This window comes from Anguilla anguilla, chromosome 10 (assembly GCF_013347855.1).
Source record: "Anguilla anguilla isolate fAngAng1 chromosome 10, fAngAng1.pri, whole genome shotgun sequence".
Lineage (NCBI taxonomy): Eukaryota > Metazoa > Chordata > Actinopteri > Anguilliformes > Anguillidae > Anguilla > Anguilla anguilla.
Window position 1 is genome coordinate 22,935,816 of NC_049210.1, and position 13,499 is coordinate 22,949,314.

At 39.4% G+C, this 13,499-nt stretch overlaps 1 protein-coding gene across 3 annotated transcripts in view; it reads left to right on the forward strand.

Annotated features, from left to right (window-relative positions):
* LOC118206226 (astrotactin-2-like) overlaps positions 1 to 4,719 on the forward strand; it is a 466,985-nt gene extending 462,266 nt beyond the window's left edge. For all 3 annotated transcript variants that reach the window (XM_035378596.1, XM_035378595.1, XM_035378601.1), the window contains one exon: positions 856 to 4,719. In XM_035378596.1, the coding sequence (XP_035234487.1) occupies positions 856 to 1,093 (238 nt within the window). In that variant the 3' untranslated portion in view covers positions 1,094 to 4,719. The remainder of the gene's footprint in view (positions 1 to 855) is intronic.
* Positions 4,720 to 13,499: the final 8,780 nt, after the last annotated feature.

Consider the following 13,499-nt stretch of genomic DNA (forward strand, 5'->3'; position numbering starts at 1 on the left):
CCAACCCCTCCCCAGTCAGGCATGGGTTCCTAACTGCTCACCACCCTGGTCGCGATTAAGCTTCTAGCTGTGCTTGTTGTTCAGTTTTTACAAATTGTAAATCTGGCAACCTTAATCGGGACACACTTCATTTAACTGGCAAGGCAGGGAATGGCTGAGGGTGAGCAGGAGATCTCCACAAGGTTTATTATTACACTGACTTTTTGACATGGGAAAAGGGTTTCTGCGCAATTTTCTTGGTGTTTTCATGCTTCTTTGGGAGCGTAAACCATTTTTTTTTCCTATCGTTCCCTCTTTTGTGTGGTTCTGTAAAGTGAGAGACTGTCTGACAGTGAGCCAGGAGACCTGGAACTCTGGGCTTGTCTCTGTCTGTCAGACATTTCGTCTTTGACATGTTTAGTCTGAGGTCCTGAGGTGTTTGCTGTGACTTTGTGTGTTAAGAAAAACTCTAATGGCATGAGTTAACCCCTGTTGTATTGGCAACATGGTCAAATTGGCTCTCCCTAATTGCCATAAAATCATCAGCTGCTGACTTTTTTAGTGTTAGGTGAGATGTTATTAAAGTAAACAACAAAAAAAGGAAAATGTATAGACAATATAACCTTGCATATTTTTTCCCCTTTAAATTTAAGGGCTTCTGAAACCTGACCCCAAATTGAAAGTTGCTGCATCATGAGTTGATTGGCTGAGCGATTCCCTCACACAGGTGTTTGGTTGAGCAATCACCTATTTGGCTGACCAATACCGTCACATTCTTGACCTACCTCGTCTCCCCCATCACTGTTTCACAGGAGAGGCTCAGTAGCCGGCCTACTTTTGAACTTTTTTTTTTTTTTTTTCTCGCCCCTGTCCCAGGAAAGCCCACCTGATTCTGCGCAGGGTGGAGAGGATCAGCGAGTACTGCGGGACCCTCTTGCGCAGCGCCTACATACAGAGCCGGACAGACACTGTGCCGTACGTCTTCTGCAGGAGAGAGGACGCGGCCCCCTCCGGGTCCATGTGGCACAGCTCCCTGCAGGAGACACAAGTGTCCTGCACAGAGAAACTGATGTCTGTCCCGCGAAACACGTATGGAGACTCCAAACTGCGATGAGAGGCCCCCCGTCCCCACCTGCGGCCCCCTCTACCAGCTCGTGGAGACCCTCCCCCCACCCTACCCCTGTGTGGCCTTTGCCTCCGACCCCCACTACAGCACCATTTTGGCCTCTCTCCCTAGAAAAACTCGGACAACAGAAATTCATAACTGTAAAACTGAAAGAAAGAAAAAATAAATAAAATGACTTTTGAGATGAGTCTTTTTATATAAAAAATAAGATGTGGAGAAACAAAACAACAAAAAAAACTGAAGTATGTTTAAGACATGTATTTAAAGTTAACACTGTTTTACAAAAAGAGAGCTGAAGGGGTGTGTTAAAAGGGCATGTAAATGATCCTCCCCCCAGGTAGTAGATGGTTGTTTGAGAACAGAAATGATGTCCTAATGTAGTATAGCATTTTTTTGGTTCCCCAAGGTAACTTTGCATAGTTTGTATGTTAGGCCTATGAATACAAAACAACAACCATCTACCCAACCAACCAGTCTACCAGTTAGCCAATCAGAGCTACACAACGGCAGCGTGTGTTGAGGCAGGGACAGTCAGAGTATTTGTTACTTTATAATACTTGAATCTACGGGCACGGAGAAAACTTTGCACGCCCCACAGAGCTCTCGCTACACAGCACAGCGCAGAAGGGGTGCAGAGGGGATGATGTCATTAGTGGCGGGGTACTTGAGCTGCACCGGCAAGCGGGAGCCTTTGGGTGAGATCCATTGATTCTGCTCCTTTGTACGACGTGGTCTTTTACCGCTAACGTTTCTGTGAGTGAGTAAAGCATGTGCAGGATTGAGAACAGGAGGGCCTGCAGCCAAGAGGAAAGAGAAAAACAATGGAGGAAGTGAAAACTGACGAGAAGAATGTGATGATGTGTCGGTGCGGCATATTTAAAAAATGAGAGCTAGTCATTCACCAGTAAACAATAAAGGATTCCACTTAAACGTGTCATTTAAAAATGCAAAAATCCTTATTTTTTCTGTTGTAATATGGAATTTTTTTGTATTTTCTTTTAATTTATACTGGCTCTGAATGTGCTTATCTGAACAAACCGCAACAGCAACAGCGGGGCCAGCCCTACAAATGTGAATGTCTGACTGAGTGACTGAGTGAGTGATGAAGTTACACCATTGGTCGGCCGAGTTATGAAGTTACACCATTGGTCGGCCGGATCACGTGTGTTAGGTCCAGCTATATACTAGGTTTTGACCTGGTCTTGTTTAGGTTGATACCATTTTTGATTGATCTTATATTTTTAATGTATTTATTTTTTCTTCAAATTTGGAGTGGCATTGGTCTAAATAGCTATTTCTTTCACCGTATATTTTTTAAATGATATAATATAAAATGTGGTTATGGTTTTGATTAAGTGTCCTGTTATAAGCTTGACGGATAGTTTGAAATGAAAATCTGGTTTACAGTCAAATATATTGAACTAAGTAAATAAAGCAGCAATTTGGAGTTTTTGAAAAAGTTTATTTATCTGTGTAACCACCAAGTTAAATGACCTAATTTTATGATTTTGTTTCTGAACTACTTTTCATATATAAATGTTTTTGTGCATTATTCCTCTTGGATAGGCAAAATGATTTATTTAAAGTTTGTGTTCTGGTAGTTGGCAAAGATGGGGAAATATTGAAATATTGTATGTTTTTATTGTCAATATTCAGTATTCTCTATATCCACATTCTTTGCTTGAATGAAAAAAACCGACTGTTAACAGAATTGTCACATCAAATACATTTCATATGGAGAATTGAATACAGTTTGTGAAAGAGCTTGTTACTGCAAGAATGTTTGTGCCAATGGAATTACAATACAATTGGGTTACTCTAGATGTTTTTTGTTGTCTTAATATCAGGGCATCTATCTCTAAGCTTAACTGTTTTTTTAATTAATTGTTGTTAAAACAATTAATTGTACAACTAGTTAATCACAATGACACTTCATGTGTTAAATATTAATATCTATTACTTGGCTTATGCAGATATTAGGTATCACTGAACACCACAGTGTCATTTTTATATAGAAATGGTGCTTTTAAAGAACATAATTACTTCAGAGATTTGGAAGTTGGAAAATGATGGGAAGGACTGCCATAAAACAAGAAGTTTTACTTGCGGTTTCAGTTTCTGTCAATAATGCTACTGGACTGCACTTCCTAGAGTCCTCATGAAAACACCAAGGGCATTCAGCAAGCACAGCAATCCCAAACATTCCCTGTTGTAACTCTGTAAACGTTACATTAAAAATGACATCCCTGGCACCAAATGTTCGGATTCTTTAAGCAGTGACCAGCTGTGTGGCTGCAGTCAGAAGACATTCAGAGAGCATGTTTAATCTATTGTTTACTCACACTGATTTGGGCCACGCATCACTAACATAGCTGTTAATTCAGCAGTATTGGCTGCTGAAGCACGCTATAGCCATTCATGGGAGTGTCTGTCATCAAGTTCAATGCGTGCTTGTGTAGCAAACATGATCGTATTGAATCTTTTTCTCTGCATAAGGAAACAGAAACGTTTCATTAAATGTAAATGCATGTTTATGGAAAATAGCAAATAGCACAGTAATATTAAAAATAATGTGCACCATCTTTCAAGTCATTTAGATGTTGTACACATTTATTGACATGAATCCTGGAATCTGCATACCACCAAGAATGCAGTGTGAACAACTGCTTGGAATGTACTTTTACAATGCGTCGTTATATTTATTTGTATATTTGCCCAGCTTCCTCATAATCAGAGGTAATCAATGCCCATCATTATACATATATTGAGAAAATAAAAATATGTATAGGTTGCTCAACATAAGGCCACAAACTATTTGGATGAAGACTGGTATGTAACAATGCATACTATAATTTTCTGTCTTCCCAAATATGCAGCAACACATTCTAGGAATTTATATGCCGTGACTTGCGTACTTGAGTTCCGGAACAGCATTTCTTATGTCAGCAACAAAATTCCCTGCTTCTAAACATTCCTGGTAATGCTAAATATGGATTTTGGAAAACAGCCCAGGCTGCAGTTGGAAGTTTCCCTGGTTGGCCAGTAGGGGGTAGTGCTCCCTTTCAACTATACCAAAAATGTTGGTACCACAGTCCTGGGATCGGAACACTGTTCTAAAGGAGGTGCTGTCTTTTGGATGAGATGTTATGCCAAGGTTCTGATTTACTTGTCTTTAATGATCCCACAGCAGTAATAAGGGGGTGTTAGCCCTAATTAACCCACGCCTAGTTCCTAATCTAGCCTTCTCAGTCTAGCCATAATATTGTGGTCCACCGCAAATGAGAACGTGGTTCTCAGTTGACCTTCCTGGTGAAATCGAGGGTTAGTGTTTTGTGGTGATGTGCTTTGCTTAATGCAGCTATTGAGTTCAATAGACTGAGGAATGTCAGGTTGAAGGTCTCTGGTGAGTGAGCAGAATGGACACTTATACATACATCCTCAAATTGTGTTTTTAGCTGGAAGCAAGCACTGTGGGTTCTGGAACCCTATTGTTTTAATTTTATTTTTTTGTATGCCCTAAAAGTGTTTGCACAGCAAAAACTGAACATCATAGAGCAACCAAATTTGGCAGGTTGGTTCCCATTCTTACCTACTACTCAAATAACAAAAAAACATCTGTAGATTATCCAGATTTTGATGGAAGTGAACATTTTTAACCTTTTTTGGGATATAATATCTATGTACTCCTGGTAACCATGTAATAGCATGCAAAAATTTGTGCGAATTGGCCAATAGGGTACACAACATTAATTCATCAAAGTTTTGAGTTTCTCAACAAGCTCGTTTCTCACTCTTTGTAGTTTATTGCCATATCCTCATACATGCCTCTGCCTGGAGAACAAATTAACTTTTGTAACCCATCATGTCCACAATATCAGATTTTCACAATTTGGCATTTTTTTGAAAAACACTTAAAATGCTTCTTTAACTACCAAAATTGACCAATGCCTACAACCTAATTTTTATACATTAAAATATGGATAAATAAGGAAAGAATAAATATCAATGTGGGCATGGCTCATCACAAATATGCTAATACCACCCACATCACAGGCCAAAATTTTGGCCAACCTGAATCATATGGTGGTGCCACTGATTGGTGGTGGTGCATAACATTTTGAAAATAAATTCATGAAAAATCACTGATCTACTAGAGATTATTATTATTATTATTATTATTATTATTATTATTATTTATTTGTATCTGAAAAACAAATGCTAATATTCAATATTACAGAAAAATACAAGTCAGTTAAACATATCAGTTATACAAAGTCCACTTGGATTAATGATGTTAATTAACTGGTTTCACAACTAAACCGTGCTTAACATCCCAGTCTCCAAATAGGGTTGCCTGGCATCTGTTTTTTTAATAGAATATCCGATTTTCATATTATTTATACATGCTTGGTTTGTGGTCCTGATCGGACAATGTTCTGATGGGACCGCTCTACAACTGACACATGCCTCAAACATGAATCACTTCCGTTTTGAGTGTGGTGGTACATATACATTTTGTCTGATTGACAATCTGAACCAAAATATAATACCCTGCTGTCTGTATGTCCCATTGTATAGATGGTAACTGTAATTGAGTGAGACTTTTTGTACTCACATTCCTATTATTGCTGAAGTCTAAATTGAATACTGTATTTGAAGGAGGGCATGAATACAGTTTATCAAGAATATGTTCTGAATGCAAATATTTGGAATGCAGTCAACTGATTTTAAATAGACCAAAGTGCTGAATTTGAGATCAATACAACCATCTTTATGTAAACCTTAATCTTGTTGATGTCTGAGAGGGGGTTTTTAAAATAAACCTATACACCTACACTACACACACGCACACACTCATACTACAGGTATAGAGCAAAACATGTGAATTTAAATATCTGATGTTGACATGAATGATTGTGGTATCCTACCTGTAAATCTTGAAATTATTACATTAATTTTGAGAATTTCCAGTAAATAATCCCAGAAACCTGAAACATAGGATCTTCTCCCAGGCTAAAACATGTTAAAGAATAGAGACTCTAGCAACACAGGCAGGTACAATAGCCAACCCTGAGCAAACTGAGATATAAAATGCTCTATACTTTAAGCAACCCAAGTTCAAGAAAGTTCTCCAAAAACAGCCATTTTGCCTTTTATATATTTATCAGCAAGAAAATCTGAAAACACTTGATCAAAACTGATGGATGCTATCAGTATTCGCTGTGAGCAGAATGGAGAAAGTTTATTTAAATGTTCATATCGAAATTTCCACTCCAAGACTTCTCCCCTTTGACTTTAAGCTTGTTTTGGCCATAATGTTGCCATGTTTCCATAGATGATGAGTTTATCTGTATGAGTACATTTGTCTATGTGAGTCTATTACCTGCATTCAGATAAAAAAGATGCAATATTGTCAAATGAAAAAATACAGATCAAATGTCCTTTTACTAGTACAGACCACCATATCCTGAACTCGCACAAATCAACCATAGCTATTAGGACTACAATAAAATGAATACAGTAATAGTCAGTAAATTTCTAGGACTCTGGTAGATACAGAATTATATGTATATAGATAAAACTCTGTGGTGAAATATCTCTTTGAGAAAACATTTTACAGATCAGGCCCTTAATGATCAAACTATTGTTAATCTATCATTTCCAGAAATGTTATTTTAGATTTTTAATGAATTGTGATAGTACATAAATATTCTGTAAATATTAAATTGTACATACCTAAATATATGGTGTTCACTGTCTTTTTTCAGGGCACCACGCGATCCTTCTTACACTGCATATATCATATTTTCCCTTTACAATTTTACATACCTTGGATTCTCTCTCTCTCTCTCTCTCTCTTTCTTTATATACACCTTTATATATATATATATATATACACCGATCAGCCACAACATTAAAACCACCTGCCTAATATTGTGTAGGTACCCCTCGTGCCGCCAAAACAGCTCTGACCTGTCGAGAGTTTTTAATATCATGTGGAAATAATTCACCCTCTAACAATATCAATAGTGTAATAACTCCCAATAATGTAATCCATTTCAAATTTTTTTATGTAATAAAAACCAATAATGTAATAAGTAGTAGTAGTAGTAGTAGTAGTACAAATATACATACAAATATATACACAAATCCAAATATACCAAAGGACATCTTCAGAGGAGGAGTCCATGCCTCGACGGGTCAGAGCTGTTTTGGCACCACAAAGGGGACCTACACAATATTAGGTAGGTGGTTTTAATGTTGTGGCTGATCGGTGTATATATATATATATATCCCTCTCTTATATCACTCTCTTGCTCCCTGTCTCTTTCGATACACCATGTGCATCCATAGCAGTGTCATATGGAAATTCATATCTGCCATACCTGATTTACTTGAACCATAAAGCCCGCATACTGCTGGCATAAGCACAACATAACAATTGTTTTAAATCCATGACAGGGTAGTACAGCCAAATGGCAAAGGTCATAATACCATCATAAAATGCAGCACATTTTACAAAATAGTTTTAAAATCACAATAACAGAATTACACTTGAATACATTATGACAATGTTGTGACATTTGTCATAAGCTGTAATATTCCGTCATGACAGCTTATGACGGGTGTTATGTCATGCTAATGGCAGCATTATGTAGGATTTGTGGCATACAATGTGGCAAATGATTAGCTCTTTCTGAATTATGCCTTTGGATGAGTGAAATGAACCACAATACCTCCTTGTAACAATTCATTAATCTGATTCTTTTCTGTCCACCGGTGACTGGTAGTGGGTGAGTTCCCTCTGAATATTTGTAATCAGAACCAATACAACAGTTACGACAAAGATAAATGCCTTTGAGGGGAGCACACTGCATTTAGCAGAAGGCTCATTAGTGAGGAGTCCTGGAATGTGTACACTTCCAAATGAACGAGCCAATCAACAAACTGTGCATCCAATACTGAACTAAGAAGCTGGGCTGCGTTTCCGAGTTTTGATGTACCTTAACGTTTTACGAAGGCTCCTAAGGTATACCTTTCAAAGGGAAACCACTTTTTTACGAGTGTTTCCCAGACTATACCTTAACAGTTGCCTTAAGGGACACCTCAAAGGTACATCGTAAGTTGGAGCTGGCCTTCACTGTGGTGCTGAAAAGTTTATCAATCGATGCCAAGCGAATCGATTGTCTCACTTGTAAAGGCTTGTGAATGACGTTTTAATATAACAAGTGTTTTCATAATCATTTTACATCAATCTAATATTGCAGAAGAGGAAGCTATGCCTACTAGAGATCATCTGCTAATCTCTTTAAGAGTCAGTTAAGACGAGACCCTGTGATAGTTTTAATAAATACGTACATATAGGCTACTAAGGATAAAATAAAAAGCATCAATCGGGACATATAAGCCATAGTCTGGGAATTCGTGGAAGCCCAGGGAAAAGGATATAAGCTACATATGGGTGAATTATTTTGTTCTTATTGAAACAAACGTGTAATGTTAATTTGTTTTTGTCACACAATATATAGGCAACTGTAGCAGCATATCCACTGATTCCCGCGAACTTTTCTCTGCAATGCAAAAATGATCGTAGATGAAAGGCAAAAGCGCGTCTGTGGAAATTGATCATGACGAATTCTATACTGGGTGCCTTATGAATAGGTCTACCTGTTAAAGTAATTTGTTCATCCACCTTAATTTGCTGTTGGATAATCTTAAATTTAACCAAGAATTCTTGGGTTGTTTACTGAAAATCGTAAAACAACATGGTAAGAAAAATGTTCCGTAATGTTGATTTACCCAGTGCTATTTTGTTTTATATAGGAGGTGTGAGCTAAAGGAAGGGGATGTAGATCATTTGGCTATGTTTGATCATTATGAGCCACCGTACCTGTATGTGTGTTTATGGCTAGGCCAATCAACGTGCTCTAGTTCGGTTATGCAAGTAGACTCACTCAACTTTGGCTTTGCACACACAGGTTTTATATTCTCAATAAACCGGCGGTTTGTTCCAAGTCAGTATGATCATTGACTCACACACAAACAAACTAATTTCTGCAGGGTATGCAGTCGGAAAAGCCATATCCTCAGTTAGCGCCACTGCGTATAAATTAAAAAAACTTTTTTTTTCTTTTCACAAATTGGATTAGTATCATGGATAGGCCCTATACTTAATTACCATCATGATGGGGATAGACAGGTAAAACGACAACATTCTCATGACGTGCTATGCACAGAAACGTTGATTGGATAATTACTTTTCGTAAAGTTAATATTAAACTGTCATTTTCGCATGCCGATGTGCTACTAGATGCGTACTGTAGCACAACTGTCGATTTGAAAAGCATGTTGGCATAATAAGGCAAAACTGAGACAGGATTAGCGGAGCGCAGCGCTAAGGGACAGCCTCAGACCACCCTTTTAAAGGTATACCTTTCATAAGGTATACCTTAGCTAAGGAGATGCTGGGAAACAGCTCGAGACCTAAAGGAAGAACTTAAGGTATACCTTACGACGCACGTAGCGCTAAGGAGACTCTGGGAAACGCAGCCCTGGGCCATTGTGGACTGACAATGTGTAGTGCTCAACTTGTTGCATATACACAGTAAAATGTTCAGTGTTAAATAAAGAATTACAGAGTAAATATGGTCCCAATTAAACTCATATGTACTCTGTTAGAGTTGAATCAACACTGGACATTTTACTGTGTATGAGCTGATCAAGAGAGCATAGAGTCAAGCCAAATCTCTCACACACTGGCACACCAAGCTGCAAATGATATTGCCTCTTCCTTTCTTTAGACAATGATTACACCATACACTCATACCAGACTCTTTGGTCAGCACTCTGTTCTCAGCTGGATCTTCCATCTCTTTGAGCACCCAAGAGCTGCTTCTCCAGGACATGGTTTTGTCCCCAATGGAGGAACAATCCTCCCCAGTAAGGACAGCAGATTCACTATCTGTCCTGTGCAATCATCTGAAAACGTATCTTTTCAGACTTTACCTCAATGTTTCTATTTCATAAAGTTTTTACCCACTCCCATTGCTTCACGTGTCTTTAGACATGCACTTCAATGGTGGCACTTAAATAATTGTAAATGGGTATCCTGTTTGTTTACCATGTGAAATACACTTTTGAAAGTGACTTGGGACAAAATGCTTTATTTATTTATTTATTTATTTATTTTGTAAAATCAAGGTTCATACAAGGACATGGAAGGCACAGAGGCAAGACTGTTCACATGTACATAATGTAAGTTACAGATCATCCACCTGTGTACACATACGTATAAGTAAACGCTGGCCTCGGATTGGGAATAATGAATTCAGAGTCTGCTTGCGTCAATACAATTGAGTTTAACCAGGCTGGCAGGGCAAATTTGGGACCAATTTTCAATCAAAGCTTAAATGCACAGATCTGATAAAATGTTTCCATGTATAATTCAGTTTCCGCTAAAGCCAGTTCACAACAGGGTTAGTCAAACCTTTTTCTTTGAAAGGTTTGTTTCCCGGGCCCCAGCTGCATTAATGCACTTTTAATTGTTTCCTATAAGGATAATTGGATTGGAACAGCACGACAAGGTCCCTCATCCATCTTCCAGGGGCTTCCTTGCTGATATACCATTACCCCCAATTTAAGGAGACCTCCTGACCCTCTCCCCAGTACCCCCACCACACAATAAAAATAAAAAAGTAGCCCATGATGACCTTTGATCTCTTCAGAATGGGTGGCAAACACAGTTTAATCTTTGATTAGATTAGTGTCAGTCATCCATGTGGTCCTTTTGTTTGACCATTCAGTAGCAGGGGTCAGGTCTGTGGAAGGTGAATGCCCTCATAGAAAATGTCCAGTGTTCATTCAACTCTAATAGAGTACATATGAGTCCAAAAGAGATGCATGTACTCTGTATGATTTGATTGAACACTGAACGTTTTACTGCGCACCATCTTCCAAACAGCTGGAGTGTGCAGTGGGCTGATACAAGAGCTCCGGCCAGAAGAGCGCTCATGAGACCCACAAGGCTAATGAACGTAACATGTGCCAGGCCTTCAACATACAGTAACTCGCCATCTTTGTTGCACATGCTGGGCTTTATATCTAACCTAATTGTACACTCACTGTTAGTGAAGTGGGACTGCTGCAGAGTCCTGGTCATATCAGTAGAGCCAAGTTCAGAGACATCAGTCAGCAAATGCTACGAATGGTAATAGTGACCCCACAGAACTTCACTAGGAGCTTAATTAGCTCTTGTGGCTGGGGACCAGCTTCTCTCTGTGTTTTAGGGCATGACAGGACAGAGTAAAATGTCCAGTGTTAATTCAACTCTAACAGAGTACATTTTAATCCAATTGGGACCATATGTACTCTTTAAGAGTTTAACACCTGTCTGCTGTTCCTGCTCACTGTATTGATCCCAACCTCTCTCCTTTCTATTCATCTCCACCCTTAAGCAATAGTTTTTTTTTTTCTCAATACGGTTGTTGAACTCTTGCTTCCTCTGTCCCTCGTTAACGTCATTATTTATGGCTCAAACTGGTCCTACATCTTTCTCTCTCACTGACCAATCTTTCTCTTTTTCCCTGATGATTCTTTCCATACTCTCCCAAAATTGTCCTCCGCCTTTTATCTTGTTAGGTGATTCCACCCACTCCTGCTCCAGATGTTCAAAAACATCTGGCTCATCTGGTTTCCTTCTATCTCCCCCAACACTCCCGACTCCCTGACACCAGCCCCTCAGACCAGATTTGTTTGTTTTCTCATTGTCCTCTTCTGTCACATCCTTTCCTTCCAACCACAAATGTGTCTCCTGTCACCTTCTCTCCAGGCTCTGCCCTCTTGTCCATCCTCTTTCTGACCTCCTATACCATCCTCCTTTCTTAAATTTTTTTCTCATCCCTTTCACAGGACCGTCATTCTGTTTGTCCCTCCTGAGAAATGCACTGGATGTGCCTATCAAATTTGGGGAGCATCCTGACAAGCAGAGGCAGATGGGCTGCCAAACAGCCATCTGAATAGACCACGATCTGCTCTTACTTCTGCTTTATCCAGGTTTTTGAGTGAAGGTACATTTCTGTGATGGTCTGGAGAAAACACCAGTCCCTGTTGCAGAACTGAGGGTTATAGCGGGGTTTGGAAAAGCAGCTCTTGATATCTGTATGGTACGGCTGACTACAACCACCTCCACGTGCTCAAGACCAAGGTTACCCGTAGCAGGAAACTGACTGTATTGGTTTTATGACTCTAGGGGGCGACATCACCACTCTGTAGCAGGGCACACTAGCCATGCTCTGTCATGGTGCTTAAGGCTGGTACATCAATAAAAATGTGATATGTAACAGAATACCATCCACAATCAGAAGACACATTTGAGAAAAAGAAAGGTTCTACTTGACCTGTGTTTGAGTCTCCACACTTGCTTATTGATTGTTCTCATCATTTTATTGTTTTGAGCAGGCAACTTCTCAGTCAAAATCTGAGACTTTTTACAGGGACTGTGAGGCTTGGGGTTGCAGGTTCAGGCAGGGGAGCTTATCACATAACCCTGGTGTCAGGCTCGGCCTGAATGTGCTTATACGTCATGTTACAGCACCAAGGTCGGGAGGGGAGGGGAGGGGCGTTGGGGGAGGGGAAATTGGGGTGGGTGGTTGGGCTTGGAATGGGAGTCTCTTTCATTTCCTTCAGAGAGGCCCTGGCTCTGCTTGGCTCTAATTTACTGCTCTGTCACTCTCCTCCAAAGGTCTGGTCACTGATAAGGAACATTCTAAGCCCCGTTGACCCTGACGTCTCCTCTTATCCCCCAAATCTCTCTCCATCCTGGTGTTTTTAAAGCAGGGGTCAGAAAGAGGGGTCAGCGGAGGGATTTTGGGGATGGGATGGGTGGGGTGTTTGGGATTACCAAGGTCAAAGAGAAGAGGTGGAAGAAGGTTTGTTTTTAGTGTCAATAATGATGCTGAAGAGATAAAGCAACAACAACAGCAACCTATGCTATCTTTCTCTCTTCCTCTCTCTCGCAATCATATGTATTTTTCTCTTATTTTATTTCTGTTTATTATTTCTATGTTTATAAATTTTGAAACAGTGTAAACATCTTAAACTTTAAATGTCTCCAAGGGGGTGTATTAACAGCTGCTTGCATGTCCACCTGTCCAGTATTGTGAAGTAGTTGACTTGCTACGGTTTATATTAGCTTCTCAAAGATCTTGATTTCTATATAAAATGCAATGTCTATCAGTACCACTATAAGCTAAAAATGTTCAATGGTTACAATGAAGGCAACAAAAAACTGCCAATGAATGACACTGCAAATATTATTTTTGCATTATATTCAAGGCAATTTATCGCTATACAAGAACTACGCAGTTGTGTAGGGGCCCTGCAACCAATAGGAGCC